Below are 22,673 nucleotides of genomic sequence, written 5' to 3'. Positions count from 1 at the left end.
GAAAATAATTTATATTGTTCCCTTATTATGAATAGTGAGTAATTGACATAGAGAATCCAAATAATACTTTTTTCACAAAATATTCAAATTTTTAACTCCTATAGCCTTGCAAATGAATGCAATGTTTTCTTGTGTATTCTAATTAAGATGAAACATTGTTTGTCATTATCTTGCGCTATAAATAATGTCAAATAGGATACTTTGAAAGTGTTTCCTTTTTGGACGACAACAATAAAGTACCGGTATGTGATGATCATTATATGTGAGGTCGGACGTCCTCCTGTCATTTCACATTATTCACATTCAAAAGCGGTTAGGGAATTTGGACAGTAAGAACTGAGGTTTGCTGATCAAATCCAATTGGGCCATTGAATGAACAGGACTACGGTAAATGTTTTGGTGACTTATCACTGATTTACATTTTGAATCATGCGTTCAATAATTCATACTGTATATTAAGACTGTAATTGACACATATTTCAAGTTCATACTATTTATAATGAATACTAAATTAACTGAAATAGCAGAAGTGTGATTTATTTTGTGTGTAAATATTTATTGTTTCCTTTTTAATGGCTGTTATTAGCGCCACATGGTTGTAGCTCAGTAAAATCATTGCTGTGATTGTTATTATTTATGTCATTAATATATACTGTAAGTCATTGTTTTACCCATATAAAAGGAAAACTTACATCTATGAGAACCTGTTTGGGAGGGACACCTTTCAAAGAGTAGTTTAAAATATGTTAACCATGTCAGAATGATAAAACAAATGAAGTCGAAGCAGCGATTCTAACAGATTCCCGCACTCAAATCAACACCAGTCAAACGTTTAGCCATGCTTGACCATGGGGTGGTCAGTCCAGGCAGGAAGTTTGGATAGTTTCTCCTCAGTAGCTCTCTCTATAGGCCAGCTCCAGGCCTTAAAGAACCCAGAGAGGTTCATTTTCACCGTCTGCGAGAAGGTCTCGGCATAGAGGTTCATCTTTCCATTGTTGTCCTTTGGAATGTTGCTTATGGTGTGGTAAGCAGCAAACACGCTCTTGAAAGCATCCCAACCAAATCTTTCCTGGAGCTACATGAAAGGGAACACAAGTAAATTATTCTGTGTGAGGTCACGTGTAAGTGTTTTTTTAATTAAAGTTTACCATAAAGGGTTACAGTATCTCACCTGTAAGTATGTTTCCAGAGCCACCCACATCTCCCACTTGCCTAGTGGCTTGCCCTCTTTTACAAAGTCCTGCAATCGACTCTTTCTTTTCTCTGGAGTGATTGCACTGTGAGCCTGTAGTGAAGGAGGCAGTGATGTAAAGCATGAACGGTCAGGGTCATTGTTAAGAACACATAAGGACTTTACCTTTTCCCTGTTGATCCCTAACACCATTTCATGCACATACACTGACCAAAGGTTGCATGTGCACTCTGTGGTGTGTGGTCGGAACTCCCAGCATCCTCTCTGCTGATTGTGTCCAAGCTCGTGAATTGACCCCCACATACCTTTGCTCTTGGAATGCTCAATATTGACCAGATTAGCTGCCCCGGACTTGTGCATCATAACTGGGTATCCTGAATGCATCCACCCTGAGGATTAGAAAATGATCAGCTACAATAACACTCCCCATGTGGGCCACAACCAACATGTCAAAAGGCAATAGTGTGAGTCAATAAAGACATAAAAACGGCCCTAAGTAGTGGGGCTAAAAAGGTACTACAATGTATTGGGTGGATCACTCTTCCATGCACAGCTGTGGGCGTCTCTGTGGAGCTGACCTGGGTGAGCCCGGAAGAAAATCCCTTATGACACAGGTGTCAGCTTCAGGGCCCGGGGGCCAGATCTGGCCAGCCACATCATTTTATGTGGCTGGCCGAAAGCCTGGAAATAATATGCGCAAATAGTGTTTTCTTGATAAAAGTATTCATTCTTTCCATTTTGACAGAAAAAAATACATGTACTTCATGCAACTGCATATCTTTTAAACTTTAATATTATTCAATAATGCAACAAATATTATATTATCATACATTCCAAACATTAAATATCTGATTGACTTACGATTTTAAAGCAAGTTATCCATCAAATCGTACACTGCAAAACAAATTTTAAGGTAAAAAAAATTGGGAGTTCATTCACCAGAATTTTACTGTAAAAGAAAATGCAGTAATTCACTGTAAAATCAACAACTGTAGATTTTACGGTACAATTCTAGCAACTGAGCTGTCAGTCTTTTACTGTAAAATCTAGATATATATTTTTTACAGTGCAGTACTAAAATAAATTAATGGATGGAAGGATGAATCCCTATCAGTGTTTTGAAAATTACTTTTAGAAAAAAAAAATGTAATTATGGGCCTGCTGCAATGCAAATCGTTAATAGGCAAATGCAAGCAGTTTATAATAATACTGCTTGGACTTCTTTATTACTATGGGCCTGCTGCAATGCAAAGCGTCCATACACATGCTGCACAGCAGCAGTGAATGAGAAAGCAGCACATATTGATATTACTTGAACCTATCTTTTATTCGTCTTCTATCTTATTCTGCCGTGCTTATTACAAGACAAACTGGCCAACGAACCCCTACATATTTTATACCGTTGGAAAGGTCTTGATTGTGCAATTTTTTTGAGCTAGTTTTACAAACGTTTACCCCAGACTCATATAACTTGGTATGTGAAACTTGTTAACTCTTAACATCCTAACATTAGCATGCTAGAAAGCTAACATTAGCATGCTAACCTTTTCAGCTAATTAAACACTTTTTCTCAAATTCCTCAGCCAGACACCTTAGAGTCATATAACTTGGTATGTGACAAATGCCGACCACCGGCCGGAGATTCACGGCACAGATAGCAGGCCCATCAACATTTTCCGTGGGAATTTTCTAGTTAATTCCTTCCGCCCGATTGTAGCTGAGATAGGCTCCAGCGCCCCCCGCGACCCCAAAAGGGAATAAGCGCTAGAAAATGGATGGATGGATGGATAGTTACTTGTTTCTTTACCAAAAAAGTAATTGAATTACCAACGTAATTACTCTTAAATAAAGTAATTAATTATTAGGGAAAGTAATTAATACGTTACTTTAAAAAAAAAACTTCAAATATCTGGCATTTGCAGTTGAAAGACGTTTCATATAGTGCGCAGTGTGCGTATGTCTATGCTTTTAGAAGGCGAGGCCTGTTGCCTGGTGGCTTGTGACGTCATCTAGGGTTTCAACAAAGCTGTGTTTGTTAGCTTTAGCCGTTAGCAGCGGTAGTGTGTAGGCTCTGACGCCAGCTCTTTATAATCTTTTCAGCGGATTGTGTTACCTTTGGTTAATAGATTGAATGTTAAATTAAAGTTAAAGTACCCATGATTGTCACACACACACTAGGTGATTCGATGGCTGTCATATCTTCTTGTACAAACGATATATTGTATGAATGGCAAGTTTGTTACTTCATTCATTGATTTGTTGTTCATTATTCCCATCGTGTACGTGCGCGTATGTTGTCTGCTGTGTCACAGTGTGATGTTGCCTCTTCCTATTTGATATCAAGTTTATTTTAGTGCGGTGCTGATTGTTGCTTTCACTATAACAAAAATATATTTCCTGCATTGAATTTGCTGCGCCAATGATGCTGTCTTGTTGTTGACATAAATAAAACCACATCAAAATAGGCGTTCCACGTTCCATCAAGCTACCACTAACAGCGTCGTAATGGACCTAAAAGTAATTAATTCGATTACTCGTTACTAGTTATTGAATAACGCCGTTATTACGAATAATGATCCTTATACATTTATATTAATATATATTAATTGTTACAAACGGCCCTCTGAGGGCAGCCATAACTGCAGTGTGGTTACAGTGTCCGCCCTGAGATCGGTAGGTCGTGAGTTCAAACCCCGAGTCATACCAAAGACTATAACAATGGGACCCATTACCTCCCTGCTTGGCACTCAGCATCAAGGGTTGGAATTGGGGGTTAAATCACCAAAATGATTCCCGGGCGCGGCCACCGCTGCTGCCCACTACTCCCCTCACCTCCCAGGGGGTGAACAAGGGGATGGGTCAAATGCGGAGGACAAATTTCACCACACCTAGTGTGTGTGTGACAATCATTGGTACTTTAACTTTAACTTTTTAACTTAATGTATAGGGCTGTGAATCTTTGGGTGTCCCACGATTCAATTAAATATCGATTCTTGGGGTCACGATTCGATTATAAATCGATTTTTTTTTTTCCGATTCAACGCGATTCTCGATTCAAAAACGATATTTTTCCGATTCAAAACGATTCTCTATTCATTCAATGCATAGGATTTCAGCAGGATCTACCCCAGTCTGCTGACATGCAAGCAGAGTAGTAGATTTTTGTAAAAAGCTTTTATAATTGTAAAGGACAATTTTTTAACAACTGATTGCAATAATGTAAATTTGTTTTAACTATTAAATGAACCAAAAATATTAATTATTTTATCTTTGTGAAAATATTGGACACAGTGTGTTGTCAAGCTTATGAGATGCGATGCAAGTGTAAGCCACTATGACACTATTGTTCATTTTTATTTAATTTTTTTTAATTTTTTTTATAAATGTCTAATGATAATGTCGATGAGGGATTTTTAATCACTGCTATGTTGAAATTGTAACTAATATTGATACGGTTGTTGATAATATTCATTTTTGTTTCACTACTTTTGGATTGTTCTGTGTCGTGTTTGCTGTTCTGAGTGTTGCTGGGTCGGGTTTGGTTTTGGAATTTGATTGCATTGTTATGGTATTGCTGTGTATTGTTTTGTTGGATTGATTAAGAAAAAAAATAATAATAATAATCGATTTTTGAAAAATGAGAATCGATTGTTTCCCACACCCCTATTAATGTAGCCATCTATGAAAACAAGTTTGACACCCCTGCCCTATGACTATTTGTTGGCTTTCCAATGGACGAGACTCCCACATTATCTATTCATTTGAAAATTCAATAATTATACCCACTCAACATCCATTGTGGCCGATCACCCTGGTCCCTACATCTCAAGGTTTCTACTTTTTTTAGTTTTTTCTTGCCCGATTGTGGATTTTTATCAAGGAATGCCGTGAGTATGTAAAGCCCTTTGAGACTCTTGTGCATAGATACATTTTGATTGATTGATTGATTAGATATTCGATTGATACCACACAATTGACTGCAATAGGGGAATGGAAATGAAGTTGCAGTCTAGTATATGAGATACGTTATTAAAAAATTCCAGATGACATACCATGAGAAATCTGCACATCTGCGACAAAGCGTTCTTTACGGGCATATGTGTGTGGTTTTGCAGCCAGATCAGCAATGCTTCTCATGATGGTGTCCCAGAACGCCGCCAACAAATCTGGCTGATCTAACGTCCGTACGACATCTGACGGTACAGTGAGGATAATGTTCTCAAACTCCAACTCGGCCCAGGGGGCAGGAGCTGTGCGCCGCAAAGACCAATCGGCTGGTGTTGTGGCACCTGAAATGAACACCGAGCGTAAATATATATTAGGCACCTCTCATAAGCATCCATTTTTAAACTGCTTTCTGGTATTAACAAGGCTGTCAAAACATTGGATTAAAACATTTTTGACTGTCGGCAAGACACACATACAGTACGTGGATACTCACTTGTTTAGACAATAATAGTTGTGTGTGAGTACATTTTTACTGCTATCCAAGCTTTACACTTAAGTAGGTACTTTAGAGCATAAGTGTCTTCAGATAATAATAAACTGAAAATGATAAACTTCAATGAACTGTCCCATCTCTTCAGAAATATACTGTCGTGAAAATGGTTTCTGAGGCGTGAGGCATGTACTCACTCGTAATATACTTTATATAGTGCAAATAGCTCCTTACATCTTTACCAGGATTGAAGTGATTTAAAATAAGTAATACATCTTAATTTTCCTGTGCATAAAACATATTTCCTTCCTATTTTTCAAAAATGAACAAATATAGGATTAGACAGCTCATACATGTACAGTTTCAATCAAATCCTACTCACCAGATTTATAATAAGGTGCTGGCACAGCTATCTGCACTTTGACCTCTAGGCCTCTCATTTGGGTTTTTGGTGGGGCCACCAAATAGACCAGACCCCCCCATAAGTTCCACACCAGCAACATCTCTGTGTTAATGGGAAATCGCTCATGAACTTTAGGTGCCCTCTTCAAGTTTTCATGCTTAAGATGGTCTGTTTGACAACCAATTTGGACCTGTAGTGGAAGTACAATAATGCAATGTGTATATGTGATTATTTTACAGACAAACAAAAACATTGCATCACCATCAACAGTGCTTAAAGTAACACTTTATCTCTCTAAAAAAGTTAGCGACTCAGAAGTGGAACTGAGTTGCATCATTATCAAAGTAACTAACTACCAGGAAAATTAACTATTGCATTACTTTTTTAAGTTGAAATTTATAAAATTTCCTGGCTGTTGTTCCCCCCAAATAATACAAAAAAATCCAGCAATATTTTAATGAAACTTTATAATATATATTTTTTTTTTCTCTCTAATTTTTCCGTCAGGTGTCGCCACAGTTTAGTTTTTACTCAAATAGCACTTCCTGATGAAACCCTCTCATATATCCAGGCTTTGGATATCAGACCTAATAACTTCAGGTTCCTTGTCATGACCATGCTCGTGAGATGGACATTTATTGATCTAAAAATGTTTAGCTTTTACAATAAGATACTAGAAAAATACTCGGGGGGAGCGCAGACCTCCACCAGGCCCTATTCGTAATATTAAAGAACCCTTTTAAACAAATCCTGAATCCAGATGGTGCTCTGGCTCACCCACAAAATCTAATTCCTTATTCCTTATCCCATTTCTGAAATTTCCTGAAAGTTTTAGCACAATTTGCCCATAACTTTTTTAACTATGTTGCTAATTATCTAATTAACTGACAAAACCCAGGGAATACATAACCTCCTGGTTATTATGCAGTGCATTTTGTACGGTATGTAGGGGACAGCGGGCAGCACGGTGGAGGAGGGGTTAGTGCATCTGCCTCACAATACGAAGGTGCTGAGTAGTCTGGGGTTCAATCCCAGGCTCGGGATCATTCTGTGTGGAGTTTGCATGTTCTCCCCGTGACTGCGTGGGTTCCCTCCGGGTGCTCCGGCTTCCTCCCACCCCCAAAAACATGCACCTGGGGATAGGTTGATTGGCAACACTAAAATTGGCCCTAGTGTGTGAATGTGAGTGTGAATGTTGTCTGTCTATCTGTGTTGGCCCTGCGATGAGGTGGCGACTTGTCCAGGGTGTACCCCGCCTTCCGCCCGATTGTAGCTGAGATAGGCTCCAGCACCCCCCGCGACCCCGAAGGGAATACGCGGTAGAAAATGGATGGATGGATGGGTAGGGGACAGCGTGGCGCAGTTGGGAGAGTGGCCGTGCCAGCAACCTTAGGGTTCCTGGTTCAATCCCCAGCTTCTACCAACCTCGTCACGTCTGTTGTGTCCTTGAGCAAGACACTTCACCCTTGCTCCTGATGGGTTGTGGTTAGGGCCTTGCATGGCAGCTCCCGCCAGCAGTGTGTGAATGTGTGTGTGAATGGGTGAATGTGGAAATAGTGTCAAACCGCTTTGAGTACCTTGAAGGTAGAAAAGCGCTATACAAGTATAACCCATTTATTTATATTTTTACGTTATTATTTGCTATTAGCATATATTAATCAATCAAAATGTATTTAATTAGCCTTAATCACAAGTAGGCCTGGGATGCTCACAATGACCTAAAAATTATTGCCGATAAACAATATTATTGTCAATAGTATTTTGAGACCAAATTAACCACTGATGAAATGATAAAACATAACAATGCAGTTATACCCTTTCTAATGCAATAAACATGTATTTCTTGTGTTTTAACATAGTAATTGGAATGTACATTTTTAAATCTCCAAAGTTAAAAATAAAAATACTAAGAATAAAATGTACTCTGTTAGCAAAATTTTGCACTTAAAAAAAATCACAACCAAAAAAAAAAAAAATAGGTTGTGTCTGTGTTAAGGTGGTGGAACCCTCAAATACACACAGCCAATACAATAAATAAAATGGCTAAATAAAGTATTGACAAATAAAGTTGCACTTTAATATTGAACATGTAGGCAGAGATAGAGTTGTACATTACTTAACAGACAATCAAGTTAGGACCCTTGTAAACAAAAGCGCAGAGTAGCAATATAAACACTACAGTATAAGCAGATGTATTAACAGGCAATATCATATGCAAAAAAATCTTAAGTCTGGCAGATCCTGAGCAAGGAACACCAACATTACATGGCAACATGACCAGTGTCTGTCAAACGTTTGCAACATTTTTCGAAATGCTATTTTCGAGCACATTTTGCAAACTGTCTCCTCAGTGTTGGTAGGCTCATCTTGTTCCACTGGTTTAAAACCTAAATATTCCCATACTGGTGCAAAAGCATTAGGTTTTGCTTTAATTTTTTTCCAATATTTCTAATTTTGCTAATGTGTTCGTCACAGGCTAACTTGATGCACTGTATGACACAAACGACCCTGCCTCTCTGCATTAAGACAAATACACTTAATGAAGGGCAAGATGCTTATCGTCCTTCCTTTCATTTTGCTATGGTACAAATGCTGAAAACGATGTAAAAGAGTAAATGGTCTTCAAGCTCGTAAACACGCATACCGGTACACATGGCGGTTTATTGAGGCTGGCAAAGTTATCAAGTTCATTTTTATTCATCGTTCCATTTATTAAGTTATCGGCCCAGGCCTAATCAGTGTCTCAAAAATGTGACCCAATACCTCCCTGCTTGGCGCTCAGCATCAAGGGTTGGAATTGGGAATTAAATCACCAAAAATGCCACCGCTGCTGCTCACTGCTCCCCTCACCTCCCAGGGGCTGATCAAGGGTGATGGATCAAATGCAGAGAATAATTTCTCCATACCTAGTGTGTGTGTGTGTGACAATCATTGGTACTTTAACTTTAACTTAAGATGCCCTTAAAGGGGAACTGCACTTTTTTTGGTTAATTCTCCTCCAAACATATTGCTGGGTATTTTTGTTTCATCTGACCACAAAACTTTCCTCCAACTTTGTCCATGTGATGTCAGATGAAACAGAAATTTAGCTATTTGGCCACAATACCCAGCAATATGTTTGGAGGAGAAAAAGGTGCGGCCTTTAATCCCAGGAACACCAATCCTACCGTCAAGCATGGTGGTGGTAGTATTCTGCTATGGGCCTGTTTTGCTGCCAATGGAACTGGTGCTTTACAGAGAGTAAATGGGACAATGAAAAAGGAGGATTACCTCCGAATTCTTCAGAACAACCTAAAATCAGCTCAGAGGTTGGGTCTTGGGCGCAGTTGGATGTTCCAACAGGACAATGACCCCAAACACACGTCAAAAGTGGTGAAGGACTGGCTAAATCAGGCTAGAATTAAGGTTTTAGAATTGCCTTCCCAAAGTCCTGACTTAAACATGTGGACAATGCTGAAGAAACAAGTCTATGTCAGAAAACCAACACATTTAGCTGAACTGCACCAATTTTGTCAAGAGGAGTGGTCAAAAATTCAACCAGAAGCTTGTGGATGGCTACCAAAAGTGCCTTATTGCAGTGAAACTTGCCAAGGGACATGTAACCAAATATTAACATTGCTGTATGTATACTTTTGACCCAGCAGATTTGGTCACATTTTCAGTAGACCCATTTTAAACTCATAAAAGAACCAAACTTCATGAATGTTTTTTGTGACCAAGTATGTGCTCCAATCACTTTATCACAAAAAAATAAGAGTTGTAGAAATTATTGGAAACTCAAGACAGCCATGATATTATGTTCTTTACAAGTGTATGTAAACTTCTGACCACGACTGTATGTATATATATGTATATATATATATATATATATATATATATATAGTCCTTTGGTGTGCTCTTTTTCCCTCAATTTGTTAAATTATATTTTTTATTACGTTTTCCCCACTCACTGACTAATTTTCACTGTTATTTGTGTCAGTCTGGGCTCTGGCTTATTCATTAATGTTTTGTTTTTTGTGGGGACAGAAAAGCAAGCCCAAATAAGCTACCACATGTTAAAACAAAAATTCAAAAACCGCAACCCACAATTTACGTAACTTGTAAGTGACTTTATTAAAAAAACAGGCCCAAAGTTGCTTGTAATAGGCGTAGGCCTGATTGGCAACACTGCCCACAATGGCTGCGCCACCATGGTAGATGGTAGATCCGGATAAAACATGGTATCGGTGATTCAGATTGCCCTCTAATCACTTGTTCCTTTTCCCATAAAGAATATTTCCTGAAAGTTTCATCAAAATCAGCCTGTAACTTTGAGTTATTTTGCTAACTAACTAGCTAACGAACAGACAAACTCCGGGGATTGCATAAACTCCTGGCCAGTTCTTATTCAGGGGACTGGCTAAACTGAGAATTAGGTCTAAAATGAAAGGCACCATTTTTATTTCCCCCCCTGTGTTCATTTGGATTTGTGTGTCATACCTTCCATCCCTTGTTGACAATCTGTGCAGGTAACGCCATGTAGGTCTTCATGCCGGGAGACAGGTAGAGACCTGTACTGATCCACTCATCCTTTTCTGACACACAGAAACCATGATTTTCATTTTATTAAGTCAATGTAGTATTGGACGGTACAAAAGTTAAACGTTCAAATAGCACAGCAACAAGGTCTAACCTGCTGTGTTGACGTTCAATGGAATCGTGTAGTCGTAGACAACAGGTAACTGGGGATTCTGCTTGATTAGGTAAGGCATCAGACTGTCAGGATTGGGGCTAACCTTGTATACCTCTGCTCCCACACTGAGAAGGAGGTGGTCTTTGGGAGACTTCACTGGGCAGCTGTCACATACCTTAAACGTGACCAAATAAATATAAAGATCTAACAATGGGGATTATGGTTAAGTGCGATTTAATGCATGCAACTGCTGTTTTTGCTCTCATGAGTTTATCCAAGAACCTAACTTACCTGAGGCATGCCTGATCTTTTCAGGACATTTGTGAGGGTGGACAGGACCTGATTGTATGGGCAGCAGTGGTGGGCATTCATCTTTAAGAAGGTCGCACAGTCATTTCCAAGCCTTTTAAGGCACTGCTCCTCATGCTGAGTAAGATTCTCTCCCTGAGTTACATGAGCAGCAAAGCGCTGCAGAAGGTGGCGGAAGTGGTAGGTGTCTTTGACGGTCTTGCTGGGCACAGGGGCCTTGAAGACACCTCCCTTAATAGTTGCACTCAACAAGCTCAGGCCCATTGTGTTGAGGATTTTGTTTCCTGGAATTATAGGCAGTGTCAATTATAAAATGATCAAGTCATACTATGAAGTTGATATGGTAGAGTGTAGCACCTGGGAACTCTGTAAATTCGTTTTGGTCTTTGTGTTTTTGGGCCCAGTACCAGGCATGGCCACCAATCAACAGGCCTCCCCCCTCTGCTACAAAGTCGTGGATCTCCTCTGCATGTTTGTCATTGTTTACTGAGCCCACAAACACACTCAGGTCTTTCCGGAAGTCTGTCTTCTCACACTTAAAGCCAGATTTCTTGAAATGTTTAAAGACGTCTTGTTTCTCGATACCAATAGTGCCATGTCGGTCATTGGTCAACCAGTGAATTGCGTTGTTCCAAAATGGAGCAAACGCCTGTGAAAAAGCACACAATAACATGTAAAGTAACACAAAGTAATTTGCTTAGCATACCGTCTCTAATGTAAAATTACCTCTCTTTGCAGATACCCTTGGTGGCTCACGACAATGACGCGCCCCAGTCCATAATAGGAGGCGGCCAAAAATGTCCGTCCATCGTCTGCCATTGCCACAGGGAAGGCAAGCTGGCCATGAACAAGAATCTCAGAAGCAAGCGCATTACCAGTGATGTCAAACTGGGATATCCCATTTAGCAAGAACTCCAGGTCTTCCTCAAAATCCTTACCAACACTGTATTTAAAAAGAATAGAAGAGAAAGCTTCACTGTCATTGTTGCAGTTGAATGAAAAGTGGTTTTGCGGTAGATTAAAAGAAAGAAACTACTAACACTGCAAAACTATATAAAACTACAAAAACACTCGGAGAGCACAGACCACCACCAGGCTCTACTTCCAATAGTAAAATTCCTGAAACTAGACAGTGATTCGAATTACCCCCAAAATGTAATCACTTGTACCTTCTCCCTTTTCTGACTTTTCCTGAAAGTTAAAAAAAAAAGTTGTCAATGACTGATAGAGCTTTCTGTAGCAGAATGAAAGGAACAGAGTGACGCCTCTTGTCAGTCTTCTACTGTTTTTGTCTCTTTGGGTGGAGGTGGGACCATAACAATACATATAGACAAAGAAGTTGAAGCTCATATTGTAAAGTAATGTGGTGTCTGTTGATATTACCACATATCAAGGTTTGCATATGGTGTATGTTTACATTCCTCTTGGAGAAAGTGGACAATCTGGTTTTCAGTAAATAGGGGTATATCATTGTGGGCAGGTAATAAAGTATGGCCATCACGTTTACGTACATGTGGACTAGACCAACGTTCTAAGGTGCGCGCCTGCGCAATTGCGCACCGCTCACACGTCCTCTGCGCACAGCAATTTAATGCCGCGCAGGAAACCCCAACCCCTAGAGGGGGGGGTTTTACCCACATATGCGGTCCTCTCCAAGGTTTCTCATAGTCATTCACATCGACGTCCCACTGGGGTGAGTTTTTCCTTGCCCTTATGTGGGCTTTGTACCGAGGATGTCGTTGTGGCTTGTGCAGCCCTTTGAGACACTTGTGATTTAGTGCTATATAAATAAACATTGATTGATTGATTGAAATCAAAAATCCCATCTGAACTTTAAACAAAATAAACACATTACAATTTATTCTGTATGATTTTGCAATGCAACTCTGTGAGTGACAGATGACAACAAGAGTGGCCCCAATGAATAAACCAATCTTTGTCAACACAGTTCAATTATCGTCTGTCGAGACACTTTACGGACAAAACTGTTTGTAACCACACCAAAAACATGAGTAAAAAAAAATTGTATCTATAAAAACTGGTAATTTTCTGCCATACAAACCAGGCTTAAACCAACGTTATCATTCGTCGTTTCAACAGAAGCCGCTCGCTCTCTCACCTGCACCAACACAAGCACTCATGGCACTTAGCCAGTGCTGCGTTTATGGCCACACAAAAAGTCGGACAAACCCAACGCCACACAATGTGTAAATGCCAGGTTGTAACACTCTGACTCCACAATCAGATGTGTGCTTATTTTACTGCCATTTATTAAGAATGTTAATCTAAGGATATTATTCATGAAATATTGTCACTAGATTTCAAAAATGCTAATAAAAAGATGTATTTTACAGCCAGAAAGTTACAGGAACTAAATGTAATCTCTGAAAGGGGTAACATTTCTTTTAAAGGCAGGACCCGCAGCCAGACATAAAATACTAGCACATAGGTCATGAAAAACATGTTTTTTTGTTATTGTCATTGTAAGAGGGTAAAATCACTTATATCAGAAAATTATTTTAATAAAACATTTAAATTGTTACGATGTCAGGTTTGGGACAGGTGTGACGCTGGTGTGGCCACAGTGTGCACGTCTGATGTTGCTCACATGTGCTCCACTGAATGCTCAGGGAGTTTGTGCGTTTGCTCACACACATGAAAAATTAGAGGGAACATTGGACTAGACCAGTTCACACAAAATAAAGGCTCATAAATCCACCCTTGGTATGCAAATGGACAGCCGCATCTGTGGGAAGGGACCACATGTTTAAGTTTAACTTAAACGGCAACAATTAAGTTATGACCTACAACTGAAGTGTAAGCACACCTACACACTTTAACATTGCCTTACATGGTCAGAATGTATGCAACTTGCGTAGCACACACTCAAAGATATAAGATGACCCCATTGGGGAATATAAAACTGCTGGTTTGGCTTCTCCAAGGCAGGGGAGACACATTTTGGCTAAACCTCCTCCAAGTACTACAGTCCTGTACAATGACACTTGTTCGACAATAAAGAAACTTTTGTTCAACGATGCATCACCCGCCCTCAGGTCCAGACGAGGATGACAAGATCAGCAATACACATCCGTAATGAGGTATAAATTATTTGTATTAACCCCAAAATATAATGACAACTTCCTTATCCCATTTCAAACATCTCTGGATAGATGAAAATCAGCCTGTAATATAAAAAAAAAAAAGTAATTTCCTTTGAGGAAGGATGGGAATTGAAAGACCTATGTAGTGATTAAAGGTTTTTGTACCTTTCTTTTCCGGACCACAGATGTCGACCATAATTCCATATCTGTTTGCTGATGCCACTGGTTTGAACACTGCCTGGTAGTTTTTCCTCGAAAAAGACGAGTTACGACTGCTGTCGATCTCTAGCAAAGAGAAGCTAACTACTTCTAACCTCCAAGCTTCAAAGCCGTCAAACCCAAACAACATGGGAAGAAAAAAGGCTTCTACTGCAACAAATGCAGAAGAGGAGGATGTGGAAGAGAGTCCGGAATCATGTAGTCTCCAATAAGTAATAAGTATTCTACATAATATGGGAGCCAGGTAGACCCAAGTGTTTGCTGTGCTTGATAGACAGTGCGAGGACATGAAATACTTGTCCAAAAAATATTAGGAAGTGAGGAAGGATACTGCAACACTCTGTAACCAAATGGATGGACTGGAAGGAAAAGTGATTAGACTACAAGAGAAAGTGAATGTTTAAAGAGGCAAAATAATGAGAAGTATCACATTTTATCTTATATGTGTCAGACAGCACAATAATCTGTCCGCATGAACAATGTGATTATGATAGGCCTTCAGATATCACACATGCCTAATGATGAAGCAGAGGAGGCAGACAAGATGCTGGTGTCCAACTTTCTGCAATCTAAGAGGGTGAATGTGAATGTCAACAACATCAAAACATACATTCCAATGTCTAGCAGGAATAACACCACACCTGCCACCATCACAAAGTTCACCAACAAAAACAACAAAGTTTAGTTCAGTGCAGTTTATTTCGATCATGCATACAACTACAATGTAATGCATAGCAGATTACCAATTGTTTAATTACAGCTCGTCTGATCAGGAGTTGGAAGAAGCAGAGCGTATTTAATCCCATCCCTTTTCATATCACAGCCGTTTCATTTGTTCTCTGTAACAGAACATCCATCCATCCATCCATCTTCAACCGCTTATCCGGAATCGGGTCGCGGGGACAACATCTCCAGCAGAGACCCCCAGACTTTCCTCTCCAGAGCAACATTAGCAACTTCCTCCTGGGGAACTCCGAAGCATTCCCAGGCCAGAGAGGAGATGTAATCCCCCCCATCTGGTCCTTGGCCTGCCGCGGGGTTTCCTCCCAGTGGGACGTGCAACGAGGACCTCCCTTGGGAGACGCTCGTGAGGCATCCGCACGAGATGCCCGAACCACCTAAGCTGGCTCCTTTCCAAGCGAAGGAGCAGCGGCTCTACTCCGAGTCTCTCTCGGGTGACTGAACTTCTCACCCTATCTCTAAGGGAGATACCAGCCACCCTTCTGAGGAAACTCATTTTGACCGCTTATATACGAGATCTTATTCTTTCAGTCATGACCCACACTTCATGACCATAGGTGAGAGTAGGAATGTAGGTGGCTCGGTTGACCGAGAGCTTTGCCTTCTGGCTCAGCTCTCGTTTCGTCACAACAGTGCGGCAGAGAGAATGCAATACTGCCCCAGCTGCTAACAGAACAATGAATAATTAATTTAAAAAAATAATAATTATACCATAAGCAAGTAAACAAATATTAAATACATAAATCTGCGGCATAGCTATAGAGTGTTTTCTATTCGAGTTCCAGTACTCTGGAATGCTACCGTTAACAGAGATGCTCACTCAGTAGAAGTATTTTAAGTCCCATCTTAGAACTAATTTATGCACCCTAGCCTTTAAAAAGGCCCCTTTTTAGACCAGTTGATCTGCCGTCTCTCTTTCTGCTCTGCCCCCCTTTCCTGCGTGGAGAGGTTATCAGGTGGCCACAGATCAGTTTGCATGGAGGATGCACTAGCTATGCAGAAGTCGATGACATCTCTGCGCTGCTGACGTGTCTACATACAAGAGCATCCACTGCTGGCCTCACTATGGACTGGACTCTCACGTTATTAACTGTATCCACTCGGCATCCATTGCACCGGTCACCTAAGGGGGGGCTCCCCACATCTGCGGTCCCTTCCAGGGTTTCTCATTGTTCCCATTAGGTTGAGTTTTTTCTTGCCCTGATGTGGGATCTGAGCTAAGGATGTCGTTTGAAAAAGGGCTGCACAAGGGCTATATAAGTAAACTTTGATTGATAAATAATGATTATCTCTTTTTTTTTAAGATTTAAAGTATTTATGTATATTTGTTCTTCTTTGTACTTTGTAAACAGTCTCTTAAACTGAATTATATTAGTGTTTTGTTTGATTTCTTTGCTTAATCTATTCCACAATTTAATTCCACATACAAAGATGCTAAAGGTCTTAAGTGTTATACGTGCATACAAATGTTTTAAATTTGATTTTCCTCTAAGGTTATAGTTCTCTTTTGTTGAAAAGAACTGTTGTACGTTGTTGGGTAGCAGGTTACATAATTTTAGCTCTTTGCAAATGCACTAAGTCGTTGAATTTCAATATTTTGATTCAATAAATAAAGGTTTGTATGTTCTCTATATCCAACACTATGTACAAAGTAGTATTCTAATTGATCTTTTTTGTAACACTGTTAGTGAATGAAGCACACATTTGTAGTTGTTTCCCCATGTTTCTACACGATAACTCAGCTATGGTAACACTCGCGAGCAGCAGAGTGCCCTTGTTGAGGCAGTGAGTCAAACGAAAGGGAATAAATATCTACATAAATAAGCTTCTGACCAAACGCAACGCTGACATCGCCAAGAAAGCAAGTGACTTAAGGAAACGGGAGACAATTCAAAGCACCAACTGTAAAATCTACATCAAGTTAAAAAAGGACCGAAAGATACCAAAATACTTGTTGTTAAAGACATTTAGGAACTGGACAAATACCGAAGATGACATAATCTCGACGACAAGGACATAAACAACACAACTCTTAAAGACTTGTTGCATCTGAAGCCAGCAACGCCAGCTACAAAAATAGCAAATTAGGACAGATTCTACAATATTAAGTAGATTTGTTTTAACACCTTCCATCCATCCATTCATTTTCTACCGCTTGTCCCTTTCGGGGTTGCGGGGGAGGGAGGAGCCTGGAGAAGCGGCAGCATTAAATGTAAGATGTGTTTCCTTCTACTCCTTTTCAGATGTGTTGAAATATGCAAATGTAACCACATGATGTTCCTTAATGAACTTACAAATCATAACCTCAACTTTCTGAATTGTGGTGGGCCGTGCATTTCCCACCAAGGCCTTCATTAATGTCCGACTTCAAAGATTACCTTTCAAAATACCATCATTTATGTCACCACATGACCATTGCTGGAGAAATACTATTCAGAAACACATTTACGCCCTAACAGTTCATTGAACCACATCAACAGTACAAAACGGGTTATTTTCTGGCGGAATTTAAAAATCCATTAAAACGCATTTGCAATTAAAACATATCTAAAACATACTGTCAAAATTAAAATTGCAAAAAACATATTAAAAGTGAAAAAATTGAATATTTGAACTCACAATTACTCGGACCTATTCGACGCAGTATAAGCCAGTGGTACCCCTCGTCGTCGGCTTATTCGAGTGGAAATGGCGAGCATTTAATCGTCAGAGCAGCTGAGCAAGCTTCCGGGGTTGGCCGACATGGTCTCACAAGATGTAGTTTCTCTTTAAATATCCTTCTTGAAAATGGCCTTGCAAATATATATCTGCCACCTAATCACCGTTTTGTTCTCCTTCTCTGCTATCCTGGTCTGGTTACAGCGCAACACTTCCTGTTTCCTGCTAAATTGAAACTTGTGATTGGATACTCTGGAGTGACAAGTGTGTATCCAATCACAGTCTCGTTAACATCAGGCTACTTGGATAGGCTACTGTCAACAACTTGTGATCTGATTGGCTATCGCAACTCTATGTGATCTCAAATTCATCCGCTAACGGTCCCGATGAGTATCTAATCACAGGACGCGTAAATGTCACGTTCAACGTGAGGCCATCTAGAAGGCCTTACTGACAATTCGTGATCTGATTGGCTATCGCAACTGTCTATCAACTGTATGTCCCCGTTCACTTACAGAGCACGGATGCCCGCATTGTTGATTCTGAAGGCCTCTGACAGATTTGGTACAGCATGGCAACATAAGCTAGCTGATTTCTGATTGGATACAAACTAAAACTAAAAACAACAGCACTGGAACAAGTATGATATGACACGAAGAGAATATAAATACTTTTAGATATTTAGGGAAAGTAAATAAAAAAGTTATTTTATCTTTAATTATGATCATGATTTCTGGTTATGTTAGGCCAGCAGAGAAGACCTTACTGGCCCTGACGTCACACCACTGGCTGTTACCCAACAGACACACCCACACAAACAGACATGATAAAATTGCAAACTTACACTACAATAATAATAGAATGTACTTACACGACGCCCATCCAGGAAGATGGAATCTGAGGGTGTACAGGCAGACATTCAGCCTCCCCCTGATGTTCAGAAAAGTAAATCCCGGCCACACCAGAAAGTTTATTCCCTTCAAACTGAAACAGAGTGTTTTCCTTTGGGTGATTTGCAGCCCAATTCCACGCTTGCCCTCCGATCAACACTCCCCCACCATTTTTCAGGAAAGCCACCAGGTCCTTTACATCTGTACCAAGGCTGTAGGCATCTGTTACATACACACCGGCATTTGTATTCTTTTGGAATGCCCCCACAACTCTGGTTTGGAAACTGGATCTGCTGAGATAATCAACCACTGCTTTAACGCTTGTGTGGACGTCCACTGACAGGTTCTCTGATCTGTCTCCTCTCAGCCAGGTCAGTGCATTTTCTACGAGAGCAGCGACTGTCGTCAGGTAGGCCTCATGACCCAAGACCACAATCCTTCCGGAGCCATACTGAGAGGCCGCCATCAAGACTTGGCCTTGGTTGTTCATAACCAAAGGAAAGGCATGGTCTCCTGTCAGAATCAGGTTAGAGGGCACAGGAGGGCCACAAAGGTCCACCTCATTCAAACCTCTCATCAGAGCCAAATAGGCCCCCTGTGGGTGATATTGTGCTAGCTGCCTCGACATGGTGAAGAATAATCTTGGAAATTTAGTTCCAGGACAAAAAATACATTCCTGTGAAAAAACAATAGAGGCGGTTATGTTTCAGTTATAGTGAACATATTACAACAGACATAATAAACTCACAGATCACAACTAAATTAGCACGTGAAATTGAAGTCTAAAGAAAAACATTGCCAAGTAATATTTTTACCAGAGTCAGCAGTTGAAGTCAAAGAAACAGGGAGCAATATGAAGCAGTAGCCAGATGTACTCAGACTTAGTAACACAACAGAGGTGTGGCAAGTCAGAACAACCTATTGAAATGGCTTCTACAAAGAATAACAAACCTTACTGGACACAGTGGATCGCAAATAACATGTCTAACAGGATTGCTGTGTGACATTATTTTCTGTCTTGAGGAAGGCATACGCCCTGGTAAAACTCGCCAAGTCATACTGTAGTATTAGTCATCTACTCAAACAGAACTCAATTAATGCACTTTCAAGTTGTAAAAATGCAAGTTTAATCCGTTCATGAAGCAATACAGCATAAGCATAGTGGTGCTGACAAAGTATAAACAACTATTGTAGCACTGTGACTTTTCAGATACTTATAGGGGGACAATGGTAGGATCAAATAAGCTCTGCTTCTTCCTATTTCCTTTGGACCTTTACCAGTTTGAGCTAGTGTCGTCCCGATACCAATATTTTGGTACCGGTACCAGTACCAAAATTACTTCGATACATTTTGGTACTTTTCTAAATAAAGGAGACCACAAAAAATAGAATTTTTGGCTTTATTTTTACAAAAAATCTTACGGTACATTAAAAGTATGTGTCATGTTCTGTGGTCTGGATTTTGTTTGGTTATTTTCTGTTCGGTTTAAGACTCCATAGTTCCTGTTTTTGCGCTCCCTTGTTTTAGTTTCAATGACGACTGATTAGTTTCACCTGTCTCACGTGTTTGACTCACGCACCTGTTTTAATCAGAGACTATTATTTAAGCCTGTTTTGCCAGTGAGTCGGCCTGGCGACATTACCGTATTTTTCGGAGTATAAGTCGCACCGGAGTATAAGTCGCACCTGCCGAAAATCCATAGTAAAAAAGGAAAAAAAACATATAAGTCGCACTGGAGCCCGGCCAAACTATGAAAAAAACTGCGACTTATAGTCCAAAAAAATACGGTACTCTGGATTTACTCTGTTTGCTCTGCCCACGCCATAGTTCTTGTTCATAGTTTATGCTGCTATGCTCATGTCACAGTAAGTGTTGTTTGTTTTATGTTCATAGTTTATTTTTCTTGGTAGAAAAAAAAAGTATTAGTTTTGTTCCCTGCGCCAAGTTTGTGTCTCCGCCTTGTGAGCGCCTTTTGATTGTACTTTTTATAGTCAAAATTAAATCATGTTCCTACCTTCTACCGATGTCTGGTCTAGTCCGTTTGCATACTAGGAAAACAATCCTCGCGGTAAGCTGCATAAAAGTCCACGCCCTGACAGTATGTTTGTTATTGCATGTTTTTCCTTAAATTAAATAGTGAACATACTAGACAACTTCTCTTTTATTAGTAAGTAAGCAAATGACTGGTACTTTTCAGAGGTGGTATAGTACCGAATATGATTCATTAGTATCGCGGTACTATACTAATACCGGTATACTGTACAACCCTAATTTGAGCGCAAATGGGATTGATTGTGGTTATGCATTTGTAATGTCCATCCATCCATCCATTTTCTACCGCTTATTCCCTTCGGGGTTGCGGGGGGCGCTGGAGCCTACCTCAGCTACAATCTGGCGGAAGGCGGGGTACACCCTGGACAAGTCGCCACCTCATTGCAGGGCCAACACACATAGACAGACAACATTCTGTCATGACTAGAACTATGGCGTGATTTGTTCTCCCATGGTGTAAATGATTTGGACCATACGTGGCGTGAAGGGGAGTACATTATTTATTTTTAACACTCAAAAAAAGAAACAAACAAAAGGCGCTCACAGTGGAGGTACAAAACTTGGCTATAAACACAAAACTTGCACAAAGGCAGAAACTATGAACAATGAAACAAAAACACTAACTGTGGCATTAATAAACAAAAACTTACTTGGCATGGACTATGAAGAAAGCAGCGTGAACTGAGCATGAAGCAGAGTGTCAGGTGTGTGTCAGGGGTATGATGTCGCCAGGGAGACTTCCTGGCAACAATCGGTTTAAATAATAGTGACATGATTAAAGACAGGTGCGTGAGTCGTGAGGGCAGGTGAAAACTAATGGGTTGCTATGGTGACAAACAAGAGTGCACAATGAGTCCAAACGTGGAACAGGTGAAACTAATGGGTAACCATGGAAACAAGACAAGGGAGTGAAAAGCAGGAACTAAAAAGAGTCCAAAACCAAACAGCACATGGCCAAACAAAAACATGATCAACACAGACATGACACATTCACACTCACATTCACACACCAGGGCCAATTTAGTGTTGCCAATATGATCTAAATCAAATTGAAATGCATTAAAACTTAGCATTACCATCCTAACATTTAGTAAAAGCATTTAAATGATCAGAGTGGTTTGGAAGTGAGTAAATCATCCACCCAAAATGGGATTTAGGATAAAGAAAAAAATGGATAGTGGATCAAAAACGGCACATTTACACAACTTCTAGTTACATAACCTGCCTATTCAGTTTCAGGTAAAATAGTACATAAACATCCAACATATTAAAACAGATTAATCCTCCATAATTAGTAAAGCACAAAGGCGACAAACCAATACTTAATACCCTAATTAGTTTTGGTTTTGCTTCAGCTCTCTGTTTCCCCGATCAAACTATTTGTGGATTCCCGCATTTTACAATACATAACCATATCTAGCAATAAATGCTAGCACTGCTGCCATTAGTTCACCAGAAAACACGTCAAATATGTACCTTTGCGACAATTAAAGTGAACTAAATTTACACAAACAAAAATTCTGTGAAACTTAGCTTTACCTGCTTAACTTTTGGTCTGATTCATGGAAAAGTTTGATCGGAACATTTAATCTGAACAGTGAACACATTTCCGAACTGACCAATTATTGGGACAGACAGACAGTGCAACTATAGGGTACCGAATGTAAAAGTTCAGTCACACTTTTCTAGCAGATCTGTTTCTCAGATATAACTCACTTTTTTCATATTTTATGTCAGGGACTCGCATGTCTGAGGTAGTTGTGACCCCAAGATGCAGGAGGCCGGCAAGAGTCTTTTATAATCCTCAAACATAGGAGGAGCCGCACACAGCATGCAGCTAAAAGTCCGTAACATAATCACAATCCTCGAGCCCTGACAGAAGGGCGAGGCAAGCATAAATAGCAGCCTGATTGGCAACTGCAACCAGGTGTGCCAGGCTGCCAATCAGGGACAGGTGAGGGAAACAAGCGCTCAGGAAGACATGCAGGAAGTGG

General features: G+C 40.1%; 1 protein-coding gene across 3 annotated transcripts; it reads right to left on the bottom strand.

The window, feature by feature from the left end:
* Window positions 1–535: 535 nt before the first annotated feature.
* On the bottom strand, window positions 536–22,533 carry LOC133587460 (TRPM8 channel-associated factor homolog). Of its 3 annotated transcripts, none has more exons than XM_061939931.2 (12): window positions 22,396–22,533; window positions 18,608–19,302; window positions 11,741–11,957; window positions 11,372–11,663; window positions 10,997–11,298; window positions 10,706–10,880; window positions 10,513–10,607; window positions 6,013–6,223; window positions 5,245–5,481; window positions 1,358–1,581; window positions 1,172–1,285; window positions 536–1,075 (listed from the first exon to the last, which is right to left on the bottom strand). In XM_061939931.2, exons 1-12 carry the CDS (start codon window positions 22,402–22,404, stop codon window positions 833–835), a joined length of 2,814 nt encoding a protein of 937 aa, XP_061795915.2. In that variant the 5' UTR covers window positions 22,405–22,533; the 3' UTR covers window positions 536–832. The 3 variants fall into 3 exon arrangements, 2 of the variants coding, with proteins under 2 accessions (XP_061795915.2, XP_061795913.1); XM_061939929.2 differs by lacking the exon at window positions 22,396–22,533 and adding an exon at window positions 19,442–21,746; XR_012048623.1 differs by lacking the exons at window positions 536–1,075; window positions 1,172–1,285 and adding an exon at window positions 1,771–1,873 and having other exon boundaries at window positions 1,435–1,581.
* Between the last annotated feature and the right edge of the window lie 140 nt (window positions 22,534–22,673).

Source organism: Nerophis lumbriciformis, linkage group LG30, assembly GCF_033978685.3.
Source record: "Nerophis lumbriciformis linkage group LG30, RoL_Nlum_v2.1, whole genome shotgun sequence".
NCBI lineage: Eukaryota > Metazoa > Chordata > Actinopteri > Syngnathiformes > Syngnathidae > Nerophis > Nerophis lumbriciformis.
Note: the sequence above shows the minus strand (reverse complement) of the source record. Positions and strands in the feature narration are given on the sequence as shown.

What these genes read in the sequence shown, in the direction of transcription:
- LOC133587460 (XM_061939931.2), bottom strand. An exon ending in ATTGAACGTCAACACAGCAG is followed by an intron (nt 10,608 to 10,705) that starts GTTAGACCTTGT and finishes TCTGTGTGTCAG; the next exon opens with AAAAGGATGAGTGGATCAGT. An exon ending in CTCTGGAAACATACTTACAG is followed by an intron (nt 1,076 to 1,171) that starts GTGAGATACTGT and finishes CCTTTCATGTAG; the next exon opens with CTCCAGGAAAGATTTGGTTG.